Below are 13,002 nucleotides of genomic sequence, written 5' to 3'. Positions count from 1 at the left end.
TACGTTTCTTTGGGAAGATGTCATTTTTATCTTCTGGTTCATAATGAAATGATTGCCCTAGCATTCACACAATACGTTGTTGTAATGAGTGAATGATGTGCATGGAACTCCTTGCTATTTTTACAATTCAAAACATCTTTTCATTCAAAATCATAATTTTTCTTTAATAATTTTCTTTTAAGAATTAGTAAAAAGAACTTTACTATTAGTAAACAAGATGGGGAATTATCAAAGGGTGAAAGCAGCTAGTGCACTTTATACTAAAAAAAAATCTAAGTGGTAACATTGCAAACAAAACTTCCCAAAACATAGTGAAAAATGTTTGTCTTTTAAAGAAAAAAGGGTTACAAATACATATATAGTGTGTAAAATATCTATATACACAGAGAGACATATAGATACAGACATATACACAATATTTTTAACTCTAGCAGAGGTGAAATATTGCAATTAAGTTTTAAAAATCCTCTAAATTATAAATGAAATTTCTAGCAGGTTATAAAGAACTCAAAATTAAGGTTAATTTCCAATATAATTAATCTGTCTTCAGAATTGCATCTTTCAGGCCCTTTTTTTATTAGTTTCAAATATATTCTCATTAAATTCTAAATATATTCTAACACACAGTTATCTGGCTTACCTATACCTTTTTTTTCTGTTTTTTAGATACGTGTGGATTTATACACATATGTGCAGAAACACACAGTTTAGCTACATGCACCAAAACCACAGTCATATCCCATTCTATCAGAGTGTATGTCATGTAATGTTTCACAAAGAAGAAGAATTTCGGGGCTTCAAAGTATACCCAAAACCAAACAATTTTGAGAAACAGATGTCTAAATTTAAATACATAAAGAAACCTGCTTTTCACAGGGGTGGGGGAGGGGACCATAACTGTAGCCACACATTTAGCTTGTTTAAAGTATCTGAATATTCATTACTTATTTTTTGAAAAGAAGCTATTGCAGGTTATCGGGATACCAGCTAATGGTAGGAATGATGTGGACTTGTGGGGGAGGGGCTACAGGGGTGGCTCCTGTCAGAAGCTGCTAGAAGCTTCCCCGGCTCCACCTTGGACCTGCATCTGGCCAAGGCCGAGCCCATCAGCGACGGTGGTAGCGCCTCTGGGATAGCATATTTAAGAAGGGGAAAAGACTGCTGAGGGGGAGAGAAAGAAGAGCTACAGTGAAGAGATGGGTGGGATGTGAGAGAAACAACCATGCAGATACCGAGGTCAGTGAAGAAGAGGAGGGAGGAGGTGCGCCAGAGCAGAGATTCCCCTGCAGCCTGTGGAGGTCCCCATGCCGGAGCAGGTGGCCGGGCCCGGAGAAGGCCATGACTCTGTGGGAAAGCCCACGCTGGAGCAGTTTGTGGAGGACTGCAGCTCGTGGAAAGGACTCACATTGGAGAAGGACCTCACATGGGAGCAAGGGAAGAGTGTGAGAAGTCCTCCCCCGAGGAGGAAGGAGCGGCAGAAACAACATGTGATGAACTGACTGCAACCCCCATTCCCTGTCCCCTTGCGCTGCTGGGGGGAGGAGGTAGAGGAATCGGGAGCAAAGCTGAGCCTGGGGAGAAGGGAGGGGTAGGGGGAAGGTGTGTTTTTAAGATATGGTTCTATTTCTCATTATCCTGCTCTGATTTGATTGGTAACAAATTAAATTGATTTCTTTTTTTTTCCAAAAGTCGAGTCTATTTTTTGCCTGTGACCATAATTGGTGAGTGACCCCTTCCTGTCCTTGTCTTGACCCTAAGAGCTTTTTGTTGTATTTTCTCCTCCCCATCCCACCGGTGGGGAGGAGTGAGTGAATGGCTGCATGGTGCTTTGTTGCCGGCTGGGCCTAAACCACAACAACACTATATGGTAACCAGCTGAAAGGAGAGATTATTTTATTTATCAAGTGTGCAGACAGGATACAAAGTTTTTGCATTTTTCTAGACTATACAGCATTCCTGACCTAGAAAAATATATAGGAAAATATTCTCTATTAGTTATTTGTACCTTTATAGATTTAGGGACCTTTAAAATCCAGAAGTGTGCTTACAGATATTTCCTTGTCACTAAACCTAATGGATTGTATTTGAAAATAATAGCCTTCAGGATACTCAGGAATTCCAGCCAGGAAACATTTTTCTAATTAACTGATTCCAATATTTAATTAGTTAATTTCTAATTCAGCCAAATAAAATATGTTTATCTGAAGTCTGTACAGCAGATGCAGATACGACATGTACTCACTTTGGCAGTAAGGACGCTCATTTCTCCAACTCCAGGTGCCATTAGCAAGACACTCGATAGATGCTGGTCCCAAACCATAATACCCTGGATCACAGCTGAAAACTACTTTTGTTTTATACTCATAATGTGAACCATTCACTATTCTCCATCTTCCATGTTCCAGTGTAAAAGAATTGATGCTTGGACATGTAACAACTTCCAAAATAACAAAAACACATAGTTATTTGTGGCTTACTACAGGCAAACTAGGAAAATCTGTACCATTATTAATTCAGAAATATATTTTAAACACAGTGACATAATATTTGAAGAGTAAGGCTGTATTTGAAATTGCCTGTCATTAACAGGTACAAGTTCTCTCATTTAATTAATAATGATCAATGACCCAGACAGAGCAGTGACTGTGTATGCAGAGCTATGCAATAGCTGTATAGTGTATGCAATCTGTACCATGGTTGAATTCACTGTAGTTTGATAGTCATGGAACTCCTGTGACACTTTAATCAGACATCAGAATTCTATAAGAATTCATAAGTAAATTCTATGCAATCTTAAAGACTCATTTGGAGAGGCTGCACATTGGTGACAGATAAAGTAATATCCATATCCAAGATGGTTTTTTGGCAGCTACGCTTTTTTGTCACGTCTTAATTATATGTGTTCTTCCTCCAAAAACAAACAAAAACGTTCTACAACTCTAATCTAATAGAAAAAGGTTAACAAGCATAACAATTTTTTCCATGATCAAAAGGCACAGAGGAAAATCTTTGCTGAATATTACTTTCTCTCCATTCGCATTGGTTCTTTAGATAGAGGCAAAGGCATGAGGGAATGCAATTTAGAAGAACAAGAAAGAGAATAAAAAGGGAAAACCCTTGAAAATTATTCTAGGGTATGTTTTCTTTCCTTTCCAAAATTCATTGGGTGAGATAATCCAAATCTTAATGTGCATCAGACACTCTGACATTTCTGTATCAGTCTTACAATCACCTGGGTTTTCATACCCCATTTATAACTGATGGTATCCACTTCTCTTTAGGACTGAACATGCATTTTCTCTTCAGTGATGTTCTTCCAAGTTTAGACAGTGTAGGATTATAATGATGGGCTGAATATAAATAATAAGCAGCAGTTTCAAACAAGTATCCCAGAGTACCAGAGACTTTGCAATTCTGGATAGTAAATAGGATTTGTTAACAATATATGAACTGTGCAGCTTTCACTGAAGAGATGGCTTTTGCATAAACCTCTGCAACCATTAACTTTGATTTAGCTGTAAACTAATTATCAGTTTGAATGTATTCTATAATCTCTAGCATATTTCTTCTGCTGTCACAGAATGTTTCAATGTATATCTCAGATACATACATTTCAAATATGTATTTCACAATAATTCAATACCAGCAATTATTCATAGATTAAAGTAACTGGAAGCTGAAAGTTTAAGTAATGTGAAGATTCGTGCCTTGGATAAATAAACAAAGTGTGCAGCCAGGTTCTTACTCACTAGAGAGTTTTTACATGTTACTTACTTACCTACACAGCGAGGTGTTTTATTGTGATTGCTCCAGGTACCATCCGGCTGGCAGACTGCAGTAGTAAGTTCCTTGGCTGATAGTCTATATCCATCATTGCAAAAATAAGTAACACGGGTGCCAACTAAGTAATCTGTAGTTAATATCCCACCATTTAATGGAGCTTTAGGAATTCCACAAGATATTGCTGAGTAAAGAGAAAGACATAGTTATTTTATATCTTCTTCACTATAAGCTTCCGCTTATCTCAAAGGGTTTATGCATTGTAACATCAACAGTCTTAAATTCATAAAAATGACTTTTTAACTCATTAATGTGTGCTTTAAACCTACAAATAAATTCCCTTAAAATTTCAGGGAAGTAAATGTCAGGAAGTTTTTGTCTTTTGATGAAGGAGGTTAAAAATAAGAACAATGGTTCATAACTCTGCAGCAATCCATTCAAAATGCAGAAGATAATCAAAGAAGAGGGAATAGAGACTATCTGGAAAAAATATGATCAGCATGGCTGAATGAGTAAAGCACCGGTCTGAGACATTAGGAATCTAGTTTGTACTTCAGGTTTCTTCTATCAGATGCACGGTGTGACCTCTGGCAAAGCGCTAAAATTAACTTTCAACATTCTATTTTTCCTCCTGCAAAGCAGAAAGAAAATACCCTTTTGAAAATATTGAAAATTGGCAAATGAAAGTGTAAGCCACTTCATTTTTTTTTAAATTGTTCAGCAGAAAGAAAGTACCAAGAGAAGATCTAGCTCTAAATAATGCTCTGTCTGTTTTGGGAATAAATTCAAAATTAAATCTTTCCCACATTTTAACACCATACATCTAATGCAGGTCAGATCCAAAAAAAAAAAGGACTTAGGCACTTAACTCTTAAGTACTTTAGTTTGAAGTGGAATCTTGAACCCTAAGAAACCACCTATCCTGCCTACACAGAGATATGAAAAGTTAAGCCTCTCAGACTATGTATAAATACTTGATAAAAGAGTAATCTATTTTTGCCCCTGTTGTGAGCTGATCTGACGTAAGACAGATGTGATTCATAAGCAATATAACAACAGTGTGGCACTGTACCAAAGCTAATAATCACAGCTGAGACACAGGTAAAGCACTAATGCTATCACAACTTGCAGAACAGAGGTAATAAGATCAATGTTAAAATATGCTTGAATTGCCATAAAAAGAAACTGCATATGACATGTAAATTTAAAAAAAAGGGACACACTGTACTGAAAGGATCACAGAAAACTATTATTAATTTGCTCATCACCTCATCTGGGCAACTATAAAAACATATATCTTATGACTATCACAATATCTACTGGCAACTAGAGACAAACACACGTTTAGAAGAAAACAAGAAAACAGTGATTAGGTCACTTCACTAAGGCCCCAAAAGAGTCATTGAATTCCATCTTCCAGAAGGTATGAGGACATGATCCCAGAGGGATAAAAAGTGATGTTAACTAAACCAAAAGGTCCATCTTCCACTTCTTACTAGACATCTGACAAAGCTGTGCTATTTCACTTGATATCACCGAAGAAAGAAACTGAGCCTCCATGACACTAAAATAAAAACATATGACCAAGTTGGTGTTTATTATATCTCAAATTCCTCAATAGCTTGGATTACAGCAGCAAACATTAGGCAGACTTATCCGTGCAAAGAGGAGGATAACCAAAAGCTGGTATAACCAAGGTATAAGCAAATAACACTGTTTACTGCGTAACTGGCCAAGCTAACCTCTTCCTTCAAAAGCACATGTTAATGGTAAAAAGAAGTTTCAGACAATAATGGAGTTGCCAGAACCAAGTCCACTGCCACTTACATCAGGGCCAGCATTCAGCAGGGTATAAAAACTGATATCCACCCGCAAAAGATTAGTAACATGTTAATAGTTGTTGCTTATGACCCTGAGCACCAACAAATGCTACAGCACTATTTGTTCACATACTGCAAATTAGCAATCAGCAAAATATATATCAGATATTTTGTAGATACAACCTGTGATGTTTTATATCTACTGTTGAGATTAATTACTCCTTCAGTATTCAAAAATCTCCATTAGTGACTTCATAAATTCAAGAAAAAAATATCCTTCTCTTAACCTTAAATTTTTAAGAAACAAGTTTCATCCCAGCACACCAAACGCTTGATAACAGCCTTTTATATGAACAACAGAGCTCCCAAGGAATCACTCAATGCCATTTTTAGTTTACAGCAGTTATGAGCTGAATTTTACATATGTGGAAACTTGCACAGAAATTTAGCTTTTAGTTAAGGGAAAAAATGTGACAAGATCAAGACAAGTTGTCACCACATCTGACAAGTTGACAGGAAAAGAATGACAAATAAGGAACATCCAAAGCACACAAAAATCAGGTCTATCACAGAAATGTTTGGTCATTATATGTCAGCTTCGGCAGTATTGCAAATCAACATCACAATTCTAATGGCAATTGAAACATTAAAATCTATTCTTTGTTCACAAACTTCAGAAAACTGTTCCAATTCCAAAGATATACACATACAGCCCTTGGAAGACTTTAACTTTATTAGTTCTCAAAGACCACCAGCACATTCTAAAGACTTATCTGAAATTTCAGAAATTATTATTAGACCAGGCTGAAGTTCTTAAATACCCTTCATTAAATGTTAAGACACTATTAAAAGTTTCTGTGATGACAATTTCCCAAACAGAAATCAGACTATTCACCCTATAAAGGACCTCCGATCCTTGGATTTGCTCTGCCTCACTTAAGAACAACACATAGCAGATGTAGCTACCTTTCCCATCTCAGGGATATGAGAAAAAAAATTGAGTGTCAGTGTAGACATCAGTCTACAGCTGGTAACATTTACCAGGAGCATTTCAAACATAGGCGAGACTACTGAAACTATTCAGTGACATACTCCTCTGAACTTAACTACTTGGACATTCAACTTGTGAAGAATTAAAAAAAATTATGAAAACTAAATTTCCTGTAGATTGCCTTACAAATCACTTTAAAGGATGGCAACTATTTCTTTGGCATTTAATAAGTTATTGAGTTTTCACACCTGTCCCAATACAGCCATGCGTTTGGAAATAAACAGAAGTCTATTTTGAATAAATACAAGACTTCTTTATCTTATACATAGCTATATTAATTGTTCTAATGTATATGAATATGACTATCTCAAACCATATTGTGATTTAATTTCTGAGAAAATCATAACTCATCAGGTGTCATACCTAACCAGGTATTCTTGGTATTTGCTTTTTTTTTTTTTTTAAATGCTTTAGTATAATTTGCATAACAATCACCAGTTATGCAACACTTATGTCTGCTGTAACAGACAATTTAGATTACTGAGCTAGAGAATTCTTCTTGATATAGTGTTATGTTTTAAACTTTATATAGTGTTTTTAAACTTGATACAGTGTCATGTTTTAAATCTACCTAGAATTCCTGTAAAAGCATTTGCCTGTTACCCATATACGATATTGTAGATATTAATACTGATTTCTGATGAGGCCTGTGTGAGACAATGTTTATTTGCAAAAGAAATATTTCGTAATTAAAACCAAGGATCATGTAATTCTGGGATAAAAAATTAAAATGTAAAAAATAACTGGGAGAAGAACAAATGTTTTAAAACACTTTGAATCTTTTGAGATCTACGATCAGTTGTAAATATTCAACCATTCATATGAATTCATGTTAATTCTTGTATTCAGATAGATCATTGTAAACATATTCATTCTTTCAAAAGTTTATCATAATCAGACCTCATAATTTAGTTAACCATGGGAATCTTTTAATGACTTGTGATCAGAGGCTTAATATCACTAAAACTGAGATGGATACATGGATGACAACACTTTCACATTACGATTCATTTAATGCATGTCTATATAAAAAGAGCAGTTAATATCTAAAAGTTAGAACAGTTAAAATTTGTAATTAATTTGTATTACTGTTACCATTATACTAATATAATATTAGATTTTGAAGTGGTTTCCTTTTACTTCTTTTCATGACAGAGGAAGGGTGCTTGTGTATTAGCTTGGAAACAGGTTTCAGGTAATTGCTGAAGTCTGGCTTGAGGCATTTCTTTTTCATTCTTTACTACTGCATTGAGTCTCTTCTACTGAGATACGTTTAGTTCTATAAAGAATGTAAAAAAGGTTTCATCCAAGGTTAAAGCGTGTATCTGGATTTTTGAGGTTCTGTCAGTCCTGTAGTGCAAGTGATTTGAAGAACAGCTGGTATTATCTATTTAGAGGTTCAGAGATCAAGATTTCTATTCATATAGGTATAAGAATGAGAACATTAAAAATTGCTCTAACATTACTAATGAACTTGGAAAAAAAAGCTGTAGTAGAACAGGCTACTGACATTCATTAGTTACAGGAAAGGATTCAGAAGTGATAATAATTGTACAGATACAAAATGAAAAATGTAAAGAGAAAGCATTAGTTTAAATACAGTCATGAAATATTCTGCAGGCAATAAAAAATGTTTGCCAAGAAATGGACTTAGTATTGCTAGAAAAATCCACAAACCACTACAAAACACTAGCTGTGCTGATTGTAGAGGTATCATTAAAGAATTCATAAATTTTGAGGCCTTAGATTTCTCATTTCTGATAGGATGATGCCAGTAACTACTTCTGTAATTTGACTGGTAATCCTCAATTAGGAGACAGAAAACAAATAGATTAAAATGAGATGCATTGTTTTTAAAGAAACTGCAATTTTTATTTTTTTTTTAACTTGCACTGCCGTGTAAAAAAAAACCAAAACCATAATATTTTTTGCTGTGTTAAATTGTCATCTGTGGCAATCCTACATTCAGCTGTGTGAAAGAACTGATTAAAATGGCTTTGCTAGTTATGCTAGAAATGATAAAGAATGTGAAGTAGAGGGTAAGACTGTGACATTGTCATCTGATATCACCTGGTAAAATAGTTGGTAAATTCTGACTGACAATTATAATAGTTGTTAAAACAATGCTCATTGTCTATATCATGAAGTTCTAAAAACCACTAGCCCATACTTAAAAGAGTTAGGACTACTTTGTGGTGAAGCTGTACTGCTCAGTAGTAGGGGGAATGGTAAAGCCCTTGTGTCTTGTAAATATCCTCTGTGAAAGAACATGAGGGATGCTTACTGATGGTGTTCTCAATCTTTTGATACAGGAGATCGTATCATAAATCTTCTGTATCATCCGGGTATGGGGGATAATTTTCACCTCACCAAAACAACGGGAAGCTTAGATGTATGACTGATGTACGGAAGCAGCTTATTCCTGAGGGGTTTTGCAGTCATAAAGTGTCTTTAGGTTGAATCTGAAGAGTTTGCTGTTGTGAGTTGCAGCTACATGTCATGGCCACAAACTACTTTCTATGCACAAGGACTTGCTAGAAGAATCGAATAAAGTTCATACCATGTGTCAAACCTAGCCCTCATTAAATGCATAATTATAATTAACTGTTATTCAATTAATACATACATTAAATAATTTTCAATACCCTAACAGTTGGTACCAACAGTCTTTGTACTTGATCAGATACCATGAGATTACTAAGCACTTAACTCCACTTGTCCTAAAGTATTATCTGAGTATTGCAACTATTTCCATTACTGAACTCTACTCAGTATGTTGAGAATAATTATCTGCTATCTGAATTTGGTAAGTTGTTTGTTGGTTTATTTTTCATTCCACATTGTTTGATACATCTAATTAACAGTCTGATCAAGTTCTACAAATAACTGTCATGAAGGCAGTCCTTAGATAACTGATGAGGAGAAAAAGCTAAAGAATGATATGTAGCAAATGCCCTGCCTCTACTTTTTTTTTTTTTTTTTGAGGACTTTCAGTTTTTTAATTACAGGCACACTTTTTATATATTGATAGAAATTTATCAAAAAGCTTTGAAACTGAGATTGTTTCACCTTTGACAAAAGTTAAGTAGTTTTGTTTTAGAAATATACAATTCAAAGACTTTTTGTCAAAAAAAACCCTGTGGGAAATTAACATGGAACATTCCTATAGCATTTCTCTCCACTGGTCAACAGGAACAAAATGTACACATTTTGAATAAACACATCTGCAAATTTTCATGAAAAAAAATTGTTCTAATAGTTCACTGAAGAGTGACATAGGTAAGTTATCAGAACAATAACATTCTTTTCAGGAAAGGAAGAATTAGAATACAATTGTGATGGGTATTAAATAACCATTTCCTTTTCCTTTTTAAGTAGAACATGCTTTGCTTTTATAAGGCAGAAGAAACTAAACATACAGTTAACCCAATGAATTATCTTTTAAATTTCGATTTAAACTGCAAAAGATTAGAATGGCATCATAGGCAATGCTTTTTTGGTCCAGTTTCCTGTTCTTGGAAATGTAGCAAGTTTCAGGTCTTTCTGTTTTTTATATAGTTCTTGGATCATGATAAATGAACTTTACTAAATATTTGGTTTTAGATGAACTTTTTGAATAATTTTATATTTTAAATTTGTGGGGGTTTTTTCCCTCACAGTGATGTATATAATTTTTAGTATCTGCCAGTCTTAGCAAATTCTGTTGAAATACTGTTTCTTAAAAAAAATTTGTTTTTGTAAGTTTTACTAAGTAGAAAAATTTTGGTACAGAGGCATGACCATTAAATGATTACCTGCTTTCATTTTAAGTCAGAAAACTGATGGCTTACATTAGAAAAGGAAAAAGAAAGTTTCTTAGTGTGTATTATTTTATAATGAAAGAATTTACCTTGACAAGCTGGGACTGGAACATCCCATGAGTAATAACCATATGGAGACTTCCTGCATACAGCAGTACTTTTCCCAACAAGCCGAAAACCTCGATCGCAAGCCCAGCGAACCATACTGTTGAGCTGTCCGCCTGTCTGACTGACAATGAAACCATGTGGAGGGGATTCTGGAGTACTACAATAGAGAGCTTTAAACATAAATATTGAATAAATAAAAGATGCATTTAGAATCCAGATAACAATTCTTGACAAATTCTTGTTGAATTCAGTGAACATCTGATAACAAGCTGAGAAAATGTCACTAAAAGTTGTTGTATTTTGTATCCTGATCATGCATGCATCAAGCAGTTTCACTAAGTATAAAGGTGAAAGAATAAGGCTTTATAAATGCCTCAGGTTTTAGTAGCCTCAAAGGAAATACAGTAATAGCTCACTTCTATAACTGTTTTTTTTCCCCATCTTCTTTTTTAAACCAAGTAAGCTACAGAATTTTAGTTCATTATGAAATTTATTGCACTTGTATAAATTTCAGTAGTATACAATTTTTTTTTAAGAAGGAGATATCAAGGGTATACTGCACTTAATTCTTTTCAAATAACCTTTTCCTTCTGTTCCTAAATAAGTTACTTCTTTCAAGTTCTGTGACACAATGAACTGAAGCGAACTAGCAAATCTAAAATAGATTTTAATCATATTTATGAGTGTCACCATAAATCCATGGCAAAAACACTGAATCTGTTTTTTTTGTGTGTGATTCATTTAGAACACAAAAAGTCCTACAGAAGTCTTATTTAGATACTATGAAAAAAAAATCAGAAATCTTTACGAGAGCAAAAAGGTCTTTAAGACATGTAGTTGTTATAATCTGAAAGGATTTATCTACTTTAAGTGTCTCTGACATTAAAGATTACTTACTTATAATACTGTCATTATGCTTATATTTCTTTTAACTCCCTTGTTCATTAAGTTTATGAGTACAAAGTCAGTTGGTTTTGGCTGCTTTGCCAAAGAAGTGGATCAGAAGGGACTTACAACCTGGTAGCCAGTGTAAGATAAATGTTGTTTTTTTAAGAATTTAACTTGATCTCTGATACTTTTGGTTCAGGGATGAGCCAAGACTGGTTAGCCTAGATGGCCATTTTCCCATTTTGTAGGAAAGAAAATTAAGTTGGAAGTTTTGTTTCCAAGTACTTCCTTCATGTTTGAAGAAATGTTGGTAACTTGGTATCTATTTTCTCAGGCAAATAGAAAAGTGCTGCTTCACTTGCTGTTTAAGCCCATGAAGGAAGTCCTATGACTTCCTTCAGGTCAATGGTTTTCTCAGGCAAAGGCTTCCTCTGATCAGGATGGAGTCATGTGGCTGTTTACTCTTTATTAAAGCAAGCAACAGAATGAGAAGCACTGCCATATCTCTCAGAGCACATACTATGAAAATATTTTCTTCCTTACACTAAATTCCTCCTGCCTTATACTCTTGGAAGAACCAGAGATACAGACACCTCTACTTCTTTAGTATATAAGAAAATATAGTGGTATTTTATCAGTGATACAGATCACTAGTAAATATTTCCTGTCTACTTCTCAATAGTTGTCTCGCTGCCAGTAGGGAAAGAGTTTTAAGAACTTTCTCTTTTTTCTCATTTAACAGACCCAACAGGTACTACAGGCAATAAAAATAGGTACCTTATAGTATTTTGTGTCTAGCCAACAGTGAATTTTATCTAGCTATACTACAAACATTTCACCTCTGAGAAAACTGTCCTTTCCTAAAGGGAAAGATGACGCTTTACAGACTGTTGTAAGCCCAATTATTTTTCTGCAACAGTGAAATAGCCAAAAATTGAGTGAGGAAAAACAAAAAAACAGAGAGAAAGAAGAATTTTATATTTATTCTCTATTGCTTTCTCCACTTTGTAAAGTGAAATTGTTTTATGCCAATAACTTCTCTAATATCTACAGATACTATCCCCAGTACTTTTCATTCTCTGTATTTCATGTCCTCAGTCATGATAAAAAAAATCAAATATAGATTTTGTGTAATTGCTGTAAATTGCAACAGATCTACTTTAGGCTTGATTAATGAATATTATTATCCTGTAAAAATGGATATTATATAATAATTCTAGAAAAACAATTGTATAAAAATCAATCTTTGTTAAGTATTATCTTCACACACTATTCATAAATATGTTCATTTTAATTAATAACACACACAATGTTGGCTTTTTTGACATACTAATTGATCGCTTCAAATACGGTTTGCTGCTTCTGTAGAACCTTAAATTAAAGAGTTCAGTCTTTCAGTGTCTCACATTTTTCCACCTTATAGCTGCTCACTCCTGCCTTGTTGCTGCCTCTTCCTCTGTCCCACCAAAAGCGTTAATGATGACTTACATAAAGATCCAGTATGAAAAACAGAGGCACATGAGTGCAAATAATTGATGGGAGGAAAGAGGGGGAA

The 13,002-nt window shown here is 34.5% G+C and overlaps 1 protein-coding gene across 3 annotated transcripts in view; it reads right to left on the bottom strand.

Annotated features, from left to right (window-relative positions):
- The window catches only part of CSMD3 (CUB and Sushi multiple domains 3), a 748,293-nt gene that overhangs the window by 79,356 nt on the left and 655,935 nt on the right, over positions 1-13,002 (bottom strand). For 2 of the 3 annotated variants that reach the window (XM_050890742.1, XM_050890744.1), the window contains 3 exons: positions 10,541-10,729; positions 3,779-3,964; positions 2,243-2,437 (listed from right to left, as the gene is read on the bottom strand). In XM_050890742.1, the coding sequence (XP_050746699.1) occupies positions 2,243-2,437; positions 3,779-3,964; positions 10,541-10,729 (570 nt within the window). The remainder of the gene's footprint in view (positions 1-2,242; positions 2,438-3,778; positions 3,965-10,540; positions 10,730-13,002) is intronic. The other variant, XM_050890743.1, reaches the window with a different exon arrangement.

This window comes from Gymnogyps californianus, chromosome 2 (assembly GCF_018139145.2).
Source record: "Gymnogyps californianus isolate 813 chromosome 2, ASM1813914v2, whole genome shotgun sequence".
Lineage (NCBI taxonomy): Eukaryota > Metazoa > Chordata > Aves > Accipitriformes > Cathartidae > Gymnogyps > Gymnogyps californianus.
Note: the sequence above shows the minus strand (reverse complement) of the source record. Positions and strands in the feature narration are given on the sequence as shown.